At 43.8% G+C, this 16,975-nt stretch overlaps 4 protein-coding genes and 1 pseudogene across 4 annotated transcripts; 1 reads left to right on the forward strand and 4 right to left on the reverse strand.

Annotated features, from left to right (window-relative positions):
- Positions 1–3,587: 3,587 nt before the first annotated feature.
- LOC141452022 (uncharacterized) lies at positions 3,588–4,178 on the forward strand. The gene has a single exon (XM_074123846.1). It carries the CDS (start codon positions 3,588–3,590, stop codon positions 4,176–4,178), a length of 591 nt encoding a protein of 196 aa, XP_073979947.1.
- Positions 4,179–5,575: 1,397 nt separating this feature from the next.
- LOC141452023 (uncharacterized) lies at positions 5,576–6,880 on the reverse strand. The gene has a single exon (XM_074123847.1). It carries the CDS (start codon positions 6,872–6,874, stop codon positions 5,576–5,578), a length of 1,299 nt encoding a protein of 432 aa, XP_073979948.1. The 5' UTR covers positions 6,875–6,880.
- Positions 6,881–7,796: 916 nt separating this feature from the next.
- On the reverse strand, positions 7,797–9,326 carry LOC141452024 (uncharacterized). Its single transcript, XM_074123848.1, has one exon. The coding sequence runs from the start codon at positions 9,324–9,326 to the stop codon at positions 7,797–7,799; it is 1,530 nt and encodes a 509-aa protein (XP_073979949.1).
- A 99-nt stretch (positions 9,327–9,425) lies between these two features.
- LOC141452026 (uncharacterized) lies at positions 9,426–10,712 on the reverse strand. Its single transcript, XM_074123849.1, has one exon. The coding sequence runs from the start codon at positions 10,710–10,712 to the stop codon at positions 9,426–9,428; it is 1,287 nt and encodes a 428-aa protein (XP_073979950.1).
- A 5,931-nt stretch (positions 10,713–16,643) lies between these two features.
- Positions 16,644–16,763, reverse strand: LOC141452040 (U2 spliceosomal RNA; annotated as a pseudogene).
- Between the last annotated feature and the right edge of the window lie 212 nt (positions 16,764–16,975).

Consider the following 16,975-nt stretch of genomic DNA (forward strand, 5'->3'; position numbering starts at 1 on the left):
ACTATGTTGTATCAATTGTTTAGTCTTAGAGGAAACTACAATTATACAAAGCATTTACCTGATCTCATAAATACCTACAACAACAATGTACACCGTTCAATTGGTATGACACCATCAGAAGTAAATTCTGGCAATGAAGCATTCTTACTAGCTAATGTTTTCTCTTCTAAAGTAAAAAGAAAAGATAAACAACGATTTAAAGAAGGAGACTATGTACGTGTTTCGAAAAAAGAACTATATTTAGCAGAGGTTATACACCCAATTGGAGCACTGAAATATTTAAAATTAATAATGTTCGCAGCACTATTCCATACACTTACCTGTTGGAAGATTTGACAGGACAGTCAATTCAAGGAGCATTTTATACACAAGAACTGCAGAAAACTAAATATAAAGATGTATATCTTGTAGAAAAAATTCTAAGACGTAAAAAAAATAAGCTGTATGTAAAGTGGTTAGGTTTTAAGAAACCTTCTTAGATAAATAAAAATGATTTAGTGGAATAATAAAGTTTTTGTAATAAATTTTTTTTTTTCATTATCCTCCCACCTTAATACATACCTTTATTAGTACATACCATTATTAATACCTACCAGCTATACATACCTTTACCTTTATATATTTTTTAAATAAACTGGATTTAAACAAGTGTAAATCAGTTATCAGAGATAATAGGGTCACAAAGGTTACAAGATAACTAAAGAGAGAATTATATTTGTTGTTCTTCTGAGTGGAGGGGGTAAAAAACCGATGTTTTGCCTACACACACTATAGGCCGGTTGGGGGGGTGGTGGAAAAGTGTCCTGAAACAGACAAAATCTATCTACTGACAAAGTAATGGAGGTAGACTCCAACACCTCAGTTCACGCTGTGAGGGATACTTACGGCGATAGACTTACTCGACTCGAGAAGCAACTGCAAGATTTGCACGAGCAATTTTCTTCATTGGCCACTACCATTCAGCGCAGCAACCGTGGAAGAAGTAGGTCCCGTAACCGTGATCAAGGAGCTCCCAAGGAGGGGTATTGCTACTACCACCACAAGTTCGGGGAGAAGGCCACAAAGTGCAAGAAACCTTGCAAATGGGGGACCACCAGCCAGCCGTCAACAAATGGGACGCGGTAGACGGGAAGGCGGAAGTTGCTACCGCTAATAAATTCTGCCGTCTCTTCGTAACTGACATAAAAACAGGGACAAGATACCTGGTGGACACTGGCGCGGCGATATCCATCATCCCCAACTGTAACAAGGCCAGGGAACGAGACTCAGGATTCAGCCTGTATGCGGCTAACGGCACTCCAATCCCAACTTATAGAGAGCAAAGGCAGAGCTTGGATCTTGGCTTACGTCGACTGTTCGTGTGGGATTTCATCGTTGCTAACGTCACGCAGCACATACTTGGGGCAGAATTTCTCGCCGGAAGCAATCTGGTGGTTGATTTGGCCCAGCGCTGTCTAATAGACCGGACCACAGGACTCACAACTATAGGGTCCATTGAAGTCGTGGAGCTACTAGAACTATCTACTGTACCACCGCACGTACCATTTAGGGAGTTGCTGCTACAGTTCCCTACCTTAACGAAGGTTGGCTCACGTAAGGTACGACAGAACAACGGGATATTTCATCACATTGAAACTACAGGGCCTCCCGTATGCAGCAGGGCGCGAAGATTGCCGCCAGGCAAGTATCAAGCTGTCAAGGAGGAGTTCCAGCAAATGATGAACGACGGTATCTGTCGGCCATCCAAGAGCCCATGGGCCAGCCCACTGCATGTGGTTGAGAAGAAGGATGGAACATTGCGACCTTGCGGTGACTACCGCCTGCTGAATAGCAAGACCGTGCCCGACCGATACAATGTGCCTAACTTGCACGACTTCACGATTCAGTTATACGGCACTAAAATTTACTCGGCTTTGGATATAAACAAGGCGTACTATCATATACCAGTGGCGGAAGAAGACATTCCGAAGACGGCTATAATCACACCGTTTGGCTTATTCAAGTTCGTCAAGATGACGTTCGGTCTAAGAAACGCAGCCCAGACCTTTCAGCGATACATGGACCACATTTTTAGGGATCTACCATTCGTGTTCGTCTAAGTAGACGATATACTCATTGCGTCCAAGGATGAGCGAGAACACGAAGAACACCTAAAAGTAGTGTTCCAGCGGCTGAGTGAGCGAGGGCTGACGCTAAGGACTGATAAATGTGTACTGGGACAACCGACAGTCAGCTTCTTGGGGTACACCGTGTCACCAGAAGGGATCTGCCCACTCCAGGAGAAGGTGAAAGCTATTCGGGAACTACCAAAACCAGCCACCATCTATGATCTAAGGAGATTTCTTGGGATGGTAAACTTCTACAGGAAGTGCCTTCCCAACGCAGCCACCACCCAGAGAGAGCTCAACAAATATCTCCACCACGCTAAACGCAGGGATAAGACGCCTATAGTGTGGTCGAGGGAAGCAGAAGCGGCTTACGAGAAGACCAAGGAGGACCTTGCGAATGCAACATGCATAGCACATCCTTCACCGGACTTTCAGCTATCAGTAGCTTGTGACGCCAGCAACATCGGCATGGGAGCAGTGCTACAGCAACAGGAAGATGACACACTACAGCCGTTAGGGTTCTTCTCTAAAGCGTTCAACGAGGCGCAACAAAACTACAGCACCTACGACCGAGAGCTTCTGGCAGTGTATGAGGCAATACGCTACTTCAGACCCATGATTGAGGGCAGGCATATCCTGATATACACCGACCACAAGCCGCTAACCTACGCAATGCTTAATAAGACCTTGAGTCCCAGGAGATTACGGCAATTGAACTACATCTCTCAATTCTCCACGGATATACGCTACCAGCGGGGAGAGGACAACACCGTGGCTGATGCTTTATCGAGGATTGCGGAAGTAACTATACTAGACAACTTTCAGAATCTAGCTGAAGCTCAGAAACGGGACGAAGAAATCTATACCCAAGAGAAAAGGGAGACTCTTCGCCTCCAGCTAGTTCCAGTACCTGGTGCCGAGTACAGTCTTTTCTGCGAGACCACAAAGGGAACATCCCGGCCATACGTACCAGGTGAATTAAGGAAGCCAATCTACAAACATCTGCACAACCTTAGCCATCCAGGGATCAGAGCATCAAGGAAGCTGGTAACCGCTAGATTCTTCTGGCCAAACATGGAAAAGGACGTAGCATATTGGGCAAAACACTTCATAAACTGTCAACGGGCCAAGGTCAACCGACACACCTCGACATCGTTTGGGACCTTCATGCCGTCCAAGAAATTTGAACACGTTCACCTGGACTTAGTGGGACCACTCCCACCATCAGACGGGAAAGAATATCACCTGACAATGGTCGACCGAGCGACCGGGTGGCCGGAAGCGATACCTCTGACTAGCATCACCGCTACAGCTGTGGCAGAGGCCTTCTACCGCCACTGGATAGCTTGATATGGAGTACCAGTCCGCCTAACAACTGATACAGGAAGGCAATTCGAGTCGACGCTGTTCAACCAGCTAGCGCAACTTCTAGAGATCACGCATCTCAGAACAACGGCTTACCATCCACAAAGCAACGGAATGGTAGAAAGATGGCACCGTTTCCTGAAGAGCGCACTTCGGACGAGGCTCGAAGAGGCCAGCAAATGGACAAAGACCCTGCCTACGGTCCTGCTAGGACTACGGTCGGCTTTAAGGAGAACCACCGGGTTAAGCGCAGCAGAGGCAGTGTTGGGACAGCCACTACGTTTGCCCGGAGAAATATTCATGCCTCCTCGAACTCAAGAACCCACAGACGCCAGTTTACAACTGTTACGGCAGGAATGGGCACGAAACATCAGTCCAACGCAAACGAAATGTTTTGTCAGCCCGGACCTGGAAAAGTGCACACATGTATTCTTACGAGAAGGGGTTCACAAGCGGTCACTGACACCACCTTATTCAGGACCGTACCTAGTGCGGAGACGGGATGACAAAACGGCTACAGTGCAACTACCCGGCAGGGAAGATAGAGTTTCGTTGGACCGACTCAAGCCAGCCTACCTACTGGAGGAGAACCAACAGGATGCACCAAAACCTCCGGGGCCTTCCACCGCCAACGAGGAAGGAAGCGAGCATCGGTCAACTAGACCATCGAGGACCATCAGGCGGCCAGTGCAATTTGAAACGTAGCTCTTCAATTAGGGCGGAGGCATGTTGGAACCCCAACTTCACACTACTGCATAATTGAACAGCTACATAATTTTTGTAAATAGGAAAAATATAATTTTTATATGTATATAGGATTGTTTATTAAAGAAAAATAAAAAAGGAAAAGAGGCAAATAGCCCATTTTAAAAAGTCTTTCTCAAGACTCTGGAATGGCAGTGTAGTAGTATAAATTTGGGCATACTAGGACGTTTTTCTGCGTCGGGAAGGTATGTAGGGATTATTGGCTTTAGCATGTCTTGTTACACAAGAAGTGATGCCGCCTCTAATCCCTGATTCGATCATGAGCAGTTTGTCATAATCCGTTAGAAGATCCAATTTAACTTTTGTACACTTTAAACAAATGCCAGGCCAGGTGTTGTAAAATACCAACTAGGATCAATGTAGTAGATAGACTCACAAACCTGTCGAAATTGTTCAAATATGTCGCTTAAGAGAATTATGTCAGTTGTCAGATACAATTCTGTGTACTCCCGAAGTGTGTTCATGTGGAATGAGGACCAAACCTTTTGTGCGTGCTGGTAATCACTATCGGATATGGGCTCATAGGTTAAATCGTTAAAGAAATAGCGTTTAGCTGGTAAGGCTCGTTCATCCATTCTCTCCATACCCGTCATATAGGCGTATGGAAAAACGCCCTTTCTAAGTAGTAACTGTCTCTGGTCATTGTCGGGAAATTGTTTCTCCATTTGTGGGTATTCCGTCAAGTTATTTATAAGATGTTCTAAAGTATCCGGTAGAAACCGGTATGTATCCAAAAAGCGAAGCCATATGGATGGGCAATCGGAAAACTTTTTCGAAAAACTTATATACTTCTCTTCGGAATTTGGTATTACCCACACATCTCCCGGATCAACGCCTAAAGACAATATAATCGGATGAGCATCATATCCGCTAAGGTTATGCATGTATACCGGAATGAAATTCGGCAATTGTACTTTGAGGTTGCAGCTATTATGGGCCACGCAGATGAAGTCACCCGTAAGGTGATCATGATGGTGAACTCTCTTCTCTAACCCGTTGAACGCCTGTTCACAAATGCCACAATGTGTGGCATTAGCAAAATCCTCCTGTTGTTGGTGGGATAGTGCGTTCATTGGAATGATCACCTTATATAGGGCTTCCACATCTTTAACAACGGAATGTAAATATTCCATAAATTGCTGGACCGCATCATCGCCCGTATATAGGAAAATGTCTTTTTCATAGCTGGCTAGCGTAGAGACCACCTTAGCCCCACACTGCAAACCTGGTGTTTACGTGTTTGTCTGGACCATGATGTGGATGAACATCCGGATGCGCTGTGTACGGGTAAAAGTAGGCACTCAAAGTCTGCATAGATAACTATGGGTAAGTGTTGTTTATTGTGATAGTTTGTAAAGTGTAATTGTGCATGGTTTGTGTTGATTACAGAAAAGTTGATGGGCGGCTAATCGTTCCTCGGCTGTTTTCCCATCCAGTGTTCTATAATCACGAGTGAATGATTTGAAGCATCGTTTACACATAACAACACCACCATGATGGTCACTAAGTTGGGGAGATATAAGCCGTGAGAGATTTTTTATTAGGCAATAATGAGAGGTATTTAAATCACGAAGAAATAAAAGGTCAAAGTGTTCTACAGCCGCTAAATTCGAACTAACCATCAGAGGAAAAACCTGCTTCTCCTTCTCGGTTAGAGAATAAACATTAACCGATACGTTATTATCTTTCTCAAACCTAAGTATATCTTTTAAAGGTGTGGGAAAGGAAATATTGTCGAAATTGTAATAGTGGTTAAGTTTTCTATACATGGTTATACGGTGGGGTTTCTCCAGTTGACGAGATAGAATGGCGTATTTAAAGCAGTAATCGTCAGTATTGCATATATTGACAATTGCTTTTTTATTGGCTATTTCCTTTGGTAAAGGCATGTACGCTCTTCCACCTAAAGGGCGATATTTAGTCAATCGGAGGACAAGGGAATCTACGGAATGTAATTTCCAACCTGATCCACTAGTTTCAAATTCCTGTAGTTCGCGCAAAAGTTTTGCAAAACTTCTTTGAAGGTAGTGAATTAGGTTGGTGCTAGCGTCGATAATCTCTATCGAGGTTTTAAAATTTACATCCGTATATTGTTCAAGATCAGAATTCCTATATCGACTATAAACACATTCTAGGAAGATGGATGATTTAAAGGTCAATAGATCTTCTCTGGCTTTAAGTAAATACTTTAATAGTACCCCGTGTTTATCTTGTAAAAATAGCACAGGGTCTTTTAAATTATTAGTATTTTTAATGCATATATTCTGAGCCGATCTATTTAAAGCGGTAATCACCACACCATCCTGTAAAGGAACGGATAATAGACGATATTTCTTTTGATTTTGTACATTCCCTCCTCTAGTCCTAACTGGGGGTGTTGTTGTTGTATCATCGTCACATGCAGTACAATCTGAAGAGACATGATTTAATAATGACACCAAATTGGGTAATATACTAGCACAGTTTGGACATTTCCTGGGTGAACATGTCAAAACATGTGTCTTTAAGGTGAGCAAAGTGCGGAATATACTACCACATTTGGGGCATTTCTTTGGCGAACATGTCGCAACATGTCTCTTTAAATCGTACGGTCTGGAGAAACTTTTCCCACATTTAACACAGGCCGGATTAGACATAATGAACTTACAAAATAAAACTAATTGAAAAACAGTCAAAAGGAAGGGGAGGGTTAGAGACGCAATTAAACTTAAGGCTGGAATAGTGGAGGACGCCACCAGTATTCAGAACACTTTGCAAATTAACCATAAACTTTATTCACAATTAAAATGTCTCCGAGGAGATTCAGACAAAATATATACAACTAGTGAAATAATAATAGATCTGAACACCACAGTGTATGTGACCCTTATACTCTTTGGTGCGGAATACGCACTACTCTCAATGAATAAGTATTGATACAAAACAATATACAACGGGGAAATTAATTAGACTAATTATTTGTACACGATAATATATCAGGGAAGACTTAATTGTAATAATAATTGTACAAGGCAATATACAACGGGGAAATTAATCAGACTAATTATTTGTACAAGGCACAATATATCAGGGAAGACTTAATTGCAATAATTATTATACAAGGCGACATACAACGGGGAAATTAATTAGACTAATTATTTGTACAAGGCACAATATATCAGGGAAGACTTAATTGTAATAATTATTATACAAGGCGACATACAACGGGGAAGTTAATTAGAATAGTTATTTGTCCAAGACAATATACGTATATCAGGGAGGAATTAATTGTAATAATTATTGTACTTATGTGAGTCTCTATCCTTAAAGTCCAAAAGTTTGAGCTCATTAAATAATAAACTAAGACACAGTTTTCTTATAACCTTGTGAACACAAACCACAGTTTTAATAATAATACGCACAACAAGAAAAAGCTGATGCTAATATGGCCGACATTCCTTCTCACAGTGACGCTTGGCTTGCATCCTACTAGGACCTCCCCTCTCTCTCCTTGCTCACCCAATTCCGCCAACTGACTAAAGGGAAAAACAAGTCTGGGGGGCCGCTACTCTAGGGGAATCAAACATCCTCCCCCGCAGTGGACTCGCAGAGATCCACTTGCTGAGATGGCAGGGGGCAAAGCTTCCGGACAGGCCGGCTGATCAGTCCTGAAGTTGTCCTGACCTCGGCCACCCTGGCCACGTTGTCTCGGCCATGGTGAAGCTGGACGATTCGGCCTAGGGACCACTGCAGTGGAGGAAGGTTGTCGTCCATGATCATGACTATTTGTCCCACTGCCGCGGGGTAGGAGGGCGAATGCCATTTGAGCATGGCTTGCTGCTCGAGGAGGTACTCCTTTTGCCATCTTTTCCAAAACTGTCCAACAGTGAGCAGTGCCATTGCCCACTTCGATTTGAGTGCAGTGCGAGGAGTTAAAGAGCCATCGGGAGGTAGTGCAGTCATAGGTCGCATAATCAGAAAGTGACCTGGCGTCAGGACTTGCAGATCATCTGGCGAGGACGAGACGGCGGTGAGAGGTCTGGAATTTAGTATAGCTTCAATTTGACAAATGATTGTGAGGAAACACTCCATGGTGGGCTCTTGAGTGCCTAACGTGACCTTCAGTAATCTTTTAGTAGATTTAACGGCTGCTTCCCAGAGACCTCCGAAGTGTGGTGTTCGAGGGGGGATGAAATGCCACTCGATGCTTCTTTTGTTGGATTCTCTTAGGATGGCCTCCTGAGACTTGGCGTCATTTAGTAGTGCAGATACCTCCTTGAGTCTTCTTTTGGCTCCGACGAAGTTAGTGCCGTTATCCGACCAAATGTGACTCGGCACACCCCTCCTGGCAACGAAGCGGTTCAGGGCAGCTAAAAATGCCTGTGTTGTGAGGTCTGTGACTAGTTCCAGGTGTATGGCCTTGGTGGAAAAACAGACGAAAATGGCGAGGTAAGACTGGAGGACTTTGGCTGAACGCAGGGAAGCAATTTTCACGTTGAAGGGGCCTGCGTAGTCTATGCCAGTGGTGGTGAAGGGTGATGAAGCGCTGGCTCTTCCTTCGGGCAGTTGACCCATGAGTGGGTTGAAGGGTGTTGGTTTGACACTGAAACACTTGTTACAGGCTCCCAATTGTCGGCGGACAACATTCATACCATTAACAATCCAATATCGACTTCTCAAAAACGCATGAGTGGCAGTGGGGCCTACGTGGAGGTTGGATATGTGGGCATCTTGTATGACCAGGGCCGTGAAGGGGTGTTGCGAAGGCAACAAGGCAGGGTGTTTTTGATATTCGGGAACATCGGCCAGTCTGAGTCTCCCTCCAACTCGCAACACTCCATCAGTGTGCAGAAATAGGCCTAAGGTTTTAACGAGGCGTAGTCTAGGCCGGGGGGACTGAGCATCCTCAATTTCCTCGAAAAGCGAGTGCTGTTGGGCTCGGACTATTAGAACTCGCAGGGCTTCGTTACGTTCCTTTACATTCAATGGACCTGACATACGATGTACTGGATTTCTAGTATTGTGGACGAATCGCAGGCACCAGGCCACTACATTCTGCAGAGTGTACAGACTGGAAAATTTAGTCTCTAATTCCTCAGGGCAGGGCATTACACTTGACACATTAAGGGCCTGGGAGCGAATTTCTGCTCCTACGACAGGGTCAGACAAATCGGCACTTACTTGCCCAAGGGGCCATGACTCGTGGTTTCATTTCAACCAAGGGGGACCTTCCCACCATAACTGGTGACTCACTAATTCTTGAGGACGTACTCCACGTGAGGCACAGTCAGCGGGGTTTTGTGAGGAGGAGATGTGGAACCATTGCGAGGCAGGTACTTTTTCTAAGATAGTAGCTACTCTATTTCCCACGAACACCTTCCAATGCGGAGGTGGCGTTGCTGTAATCCAGGCCAGGGCAATGGTAGAATCCGAAAAGGCTAGGATGTTCTGAGTGGTTATCTGAGGGAAAAGTAATCTGACCTTATTAATCGTAAGGGCAAGTAGGTGGGCCGCACAAAGCTCCAGGCGAGGGAGCGTGACCGGTTTCATGGGGGCCATTCTGGCTTTAGACATTACCAGGCTAATGACAGTGTCCTCAGACTGGGACACAAGGTAAACCACGGCCGCATAGGCTCGCTCAGACGCGTCAGCAAAACCCACTAAATAACACTTAGGATTGGGTAGAGACAAAAATATAGGGATGTGAATTTTAGACAGGTCAGGCAGGGAGACAGCGAACTGAGCCCATTCCTGGACAATTGATGAGGGCAGGGGATCATCCCAATCAAAGGAGGCTTGACAGACTATTCTAAATATTGCAAGAGCGAAAACTGTTACGGGGATCAGCCATCCCAAGGGGTCAAAAACTTTTGCAATCTGACTGGCTAATTGTCTTTTAGTTTGAACATTAGGAACGGAACGGATTAGAAAGTGGAAGTAATCTTGAGCAGGGTTCCAACAAAGTCCGAGGATTTTCAATTGTGACTCCTCATCGTTTTCTAAACAGACTGAGGACATGGCAGGAAGCAGATATTCAGAGGGTATTTTATTTAATAATTGCGGTTGATTTGAGGCCCACTTTCTGAGTTCAATTTGAGCCTGACTCAATAATTGGATTAACTGATCTCTGGACTGCAATGCCACTTCTAGAGTAGGGCCTCCTCCAGAAATGTCATCCACATAGGTACGGTCGCGGAGTATCTCAGAGGCCAGGGGAAAGGAAGCCTGAGAGGTCAGAGCTAATTCTTGAAGGACGCGACATGCTAAGTAGGGAGCTGACGTGGTTCCATAGGTCACAGTGCACAAACGGTACTCCTGCACTGGTTGGCTCGTATCAAATCGCCACGGTATGCGTAACAAATCCCTATCTTCCGGGGGGTGTTGTATCTGTCTAAACATTTGGCGAATGTCGGCCGTAAAGTATGTCCACTCTAAATCTGGTAACCACCTTCGAGATATCGAGCTGTAAACGGGGTCCAGGGAGCAAGAGCTCATTGAGGGAGATGCCTGAAGAGGACTTCTGGGAAGCGTTAAATACTACACGAATCTTTTCCGGGGGATCGTCTGGACGGTGTACCGCATGATGGGGAATATAATAGACAATTTGACCTGACTTGAGAGGAGGGGCCAGTTCCATATGATTCGAATCTAAGTAGTCTTTCATAAACTCCATATAGGGAGCACGGAGATGTGGGGACTTGGCATGACGGGATTCAGTTTGTATGAGACGCCTTAAAGCAATCTTTCTGGATTCACCGAGGCAACACGGACTGGTTTTAAATGGCAGTGCTACTGAAAAACGACCATCAGAAAGTCGGAAATGTGACTTCGAGAAGCACTCTTCAGCCTTCAATTCGTCCGGGGTGAGAGGCGAAACCTCCGACACTTCCTCCAAGGCAAACATCCTTTCCATCAGGCGTGACAAGACTAGGTCAGGGGGGTGTGATATAGATTGGGGGGTTTTACCCGAGCCGAGCCGGAGTACCGTGGGTTGGGCAGGAATTGCCGGCATGTGAGTGACTAGAGAGGGACCAACAGGTGAATCAGAACCTTCGGAGAGAGCAACCCCGGCAGAAGTTATGGTGGGAGGAAGAGTTTCAGGAAGGAAGGTATTTCAAGTTTGCAGCGGACGCCGCGTTCTAATCAGACGTTGAGGTTTCGGGGGCGGAAGTTGGATAGCCAAAGTTGGAGGAGTGGGCCGCTGAGTGATGACTTCCTCTTGGGGAGTAGACCTGGCTTGAGCGGAGAACACAGACAAACTAGGGGGGGCCTGACTGTTCCGACTGCACGTGGAGTTCAGGGTTATTGCAAGCAATCTGTTCCGACTCGGACCGGTACAAAAGGGTTTCGGCCGAAGGCTTGTTTTCTGGGCTAGACTGGTTAGCAGGTGCCTTAGGGGCTGGTAATTGACCATACTTATGCTTGAACAAAATTTTATAATAGGTCCGATATAACTTGGAGTTGGACCTGCTGTCCTTGACAGAAGCGTGAAAACAAACCCGCCTCGAGGGGAAGCTTCTCAAGGGGCCAGACATAATCCAGCCAAGAGTTGTTAGTCGGGCGTTGGGGGAACCATTTTGGGTACGGATCATTTGACTGAGGTCGATGGCATCAAGGACCGAGGCTGAAAAAACCACATCTACTGGCCTTGGTTCATTAAAGGTTGGGTCAGCTAAAGGTTTTTCAATTAGGTGCAACCAATCCTTGACGGGAAAATAGGAGGATGGTGCATCTGGGACAGTCTTGGTGACTACTCGGAAGGGAATTTTTAATTGGGAGAACGGGGGGCATTGTTTTAAATTGGTAGAAACTTGACCTACGACTTGTGTGGCAATCTTGCCTCCTATTCCTCGAATGTCACCTGTCATAGGAGTATAATTTAATTTGCATTCTTTGGCGAAGGCCTTCGACATTAAGTTAACTTCACTGCCTGAATCCAACAGGGCATGCGCGCAATACCACTGGCCATCTCCTCCAAGGAGGTAAACCAGGGCAGTGGGGGATAACGACAAATCGGAGGGGAAAGACTTCAAAATAGATTTGCTTTGTGGTTTAGGTCTGTGACACAAGTAACAGTTTCGGCGAAAACTCGACAAAACATAGCAGGACTGGGAAATGGTATCGCGCGGGCCGAATCCCTAAAAGGAAGCTTTTGGTGAATCACTACCAAAGTAGAGAGTTGGGAGTGAAGAAAGGATGCTGCTACCAGATGAAATCGAAGGAGAAGAAACGTCATCTCGAAGGTGGGGAACTGCCCTTTTGGGAGAAGGGTCAGGAAGTTTCTTAGTCAGCTTGGGGCTTAAAGACATTAACGGGGGAATGACAACATCGGGTAAAGTCCTTTGACTTAGACTAGAAGAGGGGGGAGGGGGATGAAGGTTGGTGTGATGAGCACCACCGCACTCCAGGCGCCCAGAACTTCGAGGGCATTGAGCCACTGAGTGAGATTTGGAGAAACAGTTAACACATAAGTGGTTCTCAGTGATGAAACTCCATCTATTGCTCACTGGCAGTCGCAGGTATTCGTTACACTTAGATATCTGATGCCACTCGTCACAAAAGTAACAGCGTAAGGAGTGGACTGGAGGGGAAGGAGCTCTCGATGTGGAGGGGGTGTCCGTCGGGCAGGAATAGGAGAAGAGGATTTCTTGGGTGAAGGGGGCGGAGACTTAGCTAATTTGGGTGTGTGGGTCTTGGAGGGCTTCAAGGTGGAGACAGCCCTAGGCTTAAAGAATGTTCTAGGAAGGGAAGGGGTTTCAGATTGTTGGGAGGAGGGGCTTCAGGGAGACGACTAGAGGGAGCTGTCACGTCTTGGGGCGGAGAGGTGGATTTCCTTAATGTTATTTTAGGAGCGAACTTGTCTTCTTGATTTTTCAAGAATTCTAGTACTTGTGCACTTTGGAGCAGTTCATCAAAGGATCTTAAATACTTCTTCCTAAACTCCTCTTGGAGGTTAGCAGACAAGGCCGACCGAATTACATGACACAAAAGGAAGTCCAACGGCTGGGGAATATCGTGTTGATCTAGTAGCATTTGCCTCCTTGAAATCCAAGCGATACATTCATCAATGGTGGGGTTCCCTTCCGGGACCTGAAGGAAGGTTTCGAACAACGCACTGGCGGTACGCAACTTGCCTTCATAGCGAGCATCTAAGGTCTCCCAGGCAGAGCTGTAACCTTCCTCTGTAGGCGTGGAATTCTGAATAATAGACAGAGGGGGCCTTTCAGGCAGGACTTAAGAGCTTGGAGACGCCTATGAGGAGGCAGGGACAATTTATTGATCTCAAACTGGAAGGTGCGCTTGAACTCCTGGTAAGCGAGAACGTCCCCTTCGAATGGGGTGATCTTTGGAATCACCAATTCCTGTAATTGTCTCCTCGCGAGTTCGACCACCGACTCGTCCGAGACCAAGACTTGCGAAACTGTGCCAGGAAGGGCAGACGCGCAAAACGAAATAGACGAATCTAGAATAGGTGCAATCCTTGACAAATGGACTAGCTCAGCTTGGGCAAAGCTTTTTGTCAAGGCTCTGGCAAGCGGACCTCGTTCCTCCGGGACCAGTGCCCGGAGCCATTCCCACACCTCCCCGTCCACAGTCTGGGACAACGTCAAAAACCCGGAGGAAAGCCGCTGGCACGTAGTTACAATTTCGGGAACATCTGTGTCCAAGGTTTTTGCATTCTGTGTCCATCGATCAAGCCTGTCAATGAGGTATCGGCACTTGATGGTTTTAAGATCTGCATCACCCCCTGACAGCATGGACATTGAGGGAGTATCCTCCATTGACGGAGTGGTTGGGCGTGCAGGGGAGGGGGGAGGAGTGTCGTTGCCGGAAGTAAATGAATTACCCATAATTAACCCCGGCTGGAGGGACTTACAATACGAAAATTATACACAAGTTACAATACAATAGACAAGAATAATAACAGTACAAAAAATAGACAAAATTACTAACATAGACTAAGTAACTTGGTAGCTAATGCCAGTAGTACATATAGAAAACACAAAATGAAAAAATACAATTAATTAGGTATACTAATATAAGGAACAAAGCTGAAATAATAGTGTACGCAAGGCGCTTAAGTTTTATAATTAAACAATAGGTGATATAAAGGAATATATAAATATATACAAACAAATATAACAAACAAAAAAAAATAAGACTATAGTAGGCCAACCATTTACCTTACAATTAATGCCAACACGTCGTATGAACAAAATATCATCAATCATATAAGTAAAATATTTCAACAAAAGGCGAAATTACTTACGAGAAAAAAAATAGTGTTCTGAAGACTGTTTCCCGGGTTTCGGCACCATGAAAAACAGTCAAAAGGAAGGGGGGTGGATAGAGACGCAATTAAACTTAAGGCTGGAATAGTGGGGGACGCCACCAGTCTTCAGAACACTTTGCAAATTAACCATAAACTTTATTCACAATTAAAATGTCTCCGAGGAGATTCAGACAAAATATATACAACTAGTGAAATAATAATAGATCTGAACACCACAGTGTATGTGACCCTTATACTCTTTGGTGCGGAATACGCACTACTCTCAATGAATAAGTATTGATACAAAACAATATACAACGGGGAAATTAATTAGACTAATTATTTGTACACGATAATATATCAGGGAAGACTTAATTGCAATAATTATTATACAAGGCGACATACAACGGGGAAATTAATTAGACTAATTATTTGTACAAGGCACAATATATCAGGGAAGACTTAATTGTAATAATTATTATACAAGGCGACATACAACGGGGAAGTTAATTAGAATAGTTATTTGTCCAAGACAATATACGTATATCAGGGAGGAATTAATTGTAATAATTATTGTACTTATGTGAGTCTCTATCCTTAAAGTCCAAAAGTTTGAGCTCATTAAATAATAAACTAAGACACAGTTTTCTTATAACCTTGTGAACACAAACCACAGTTTTAATAATAATACGCACAACAAGAAAAAGCTGATGCTAATATGGCCGACATTCCTTCTCACAGTGACGCTTGGCTTGCATCCTACTAGGACCTCCCCTCTCTCTCCTTGCTCACCCAATTCCGCCAACTGACTAAAGGGAAAAACAAGTCTGGGGGGCCGCTACTCTTGGGGAATCAAACACTAATCTTTGGTCGCCTACTTCTTCGCCGGTTCCTCCTCCTCCTGTTGTTGTTGTTGTTTGGATGCTTCGAATGCTATCATGTAACACTTGCTTGTCTTGCTTATCCCCTTGTAGATAAGGGACAAATCACCATCTTAAAAGAAAAATTGTTTTAACTACATAGTTAAGAAAAAAGTAAAAATAAATAAAAAAGTATTTTAAATACTCATATAATGTTGTATATCCTGATCTGTGATAGAGGATGTATAACGCCTCGGTAAAAAAATCCAAGGCGTTGTATCATCAATATCCCGTATCTGGACCACAATCGCAGGACCAAATTTGGTTTTCTCCACTCTAGCAAAAGAGAAGATCAAATAAGGTCTATCAGCCTCTAATTCTGATACCTTTTTATAAGTTCGGTTGTGGCTTGTTGAAGGATGTTGCAATTTTTTTAACAGTTCATCGCTCATTCTAGAAAAAATGTTTTTTGTTTTTGGAAAAAAAAAAAAAAGTTAAAAAGCAAAAATAAAAAAAATGTCAAACTTAATTACCTGGTTCTTAAATAATGAAAAAATCAAATGATGTACTGCATGTAGTAATACATAAGAGCTACTGGATAAACCCTCACAACTATTCACCGATTTTGTATACTGCGCTCGAGAGAGAGAGAGGGGGGGAGATATGGGACGCATGATGGTAACACAACCAATTACAAACTTAAGGAAAATTAAAAAAAAAAAAAGCTCGCGAGAAAGATATCATTTCCTACGGCGTCATAGATCTTATTGCAATAGAGATGCCTTCAGTATGTCGCAGGATGACACATTGCACCTTCTAACTGACCATGGTAATAGTTATCATTAAATTAAACTTATAATAATTATTGTACACTCTTTTTTTTTTTTCTATGTATGATTGACAGTTGTAAGATATCTATTTCTAAATATTTTTTGGCATTATGTAAGTGTTTATATAATTAACGAGTGTGTTGTTTTTCCTTATGTGATAATAATTATTTTAGTGTCCAATACAATTGATAACACCCTCAATTAGTGTGTCAAGTTTGTGTGAATCACCCAACATACACGCGCGGTTTGTATGGTTTGCTCATCATATAGGAAAGATTTTAGATTGCTATGCCATCCACGAAACAGTTTCATCGACCCCCTCTCCACCAATTGAATTCCGAAGATTGACGCGTGTACCCGAAGTCCTTCCAATATTTTAATAAATATTTATCATCTTAACCAAAAAGCACATGTACTAATTTATCTAAAACAAATTCTTTTAATGCCATATCCAAAGGAATAAGGAGAGTAGGGATCTTTTACAAATAACGCAAATTAGTGTAGTAAATGCAGATTTATTAATACATATACATTTAACTACAGATACTACACTTTGATCTTAGCCAAAAGGCCGAGAAGCGATTGCCTAAACCGGATGCCTAAACTTTGTTTCAACGCATTAAGGAAATTTGTCAGCTTAGATAAAAAACACTGCACTAGAAATTGGTTCACCCAGCTGCGTCAATGGTTTTGTATTCTAGGTGAATACGATTTATTTTATTGTAATGATTTAAATTATGTCAAAAGGGCAATGCCAAACATATTGGAAAAATGGACCATCCATGTACTTAGTTT

Source organism: Rhodnius prolixus, unplaced genomic scaffold (genome assembly GCF_049639745.1).
Source record: "Rhodnius prolixus isolate KJV_2025 unplaced genomic scaffold, Rpr scaffold_26, whole genome shotgun sequence".
Lineage (NCBI taxonomy): Eukaryota > Metazoa > Arthropoda > Insecta > Hemiptera > Reduviidae > Rhodnius > Rhodnius prolixus.

Coding starts and splice junctions, on each gene's coding strand:
- LOC141452026 (XM_074123849.1), bottom strand. CDS start 10,712: ATGAGCTCTTGCTCCCTGGACCCCGTTTACAGCTCGATATCTCGAAGG.
- LOC141452022 (XM_074123846.1), top strand. CDS start 3,588: ATGGTAGAAAGATGGCACCGTTTCCTGAAGAGCGCACTTCGGACGAGG.
- LOC141452023 (XM_074123847.1), bottom strand. CDS start 6,874: ATGTCTAATCCGGCCTGTGTTAAATGTGGGAAAAGTTTCTCCAGACCG.
- LOC141452024 (XM_074123848.1), bottom strand. CDS start 9,326: ATGCCCTGCCCTGAGGAATTAGAGACTAAATTTTCCAGTCTGTACACT.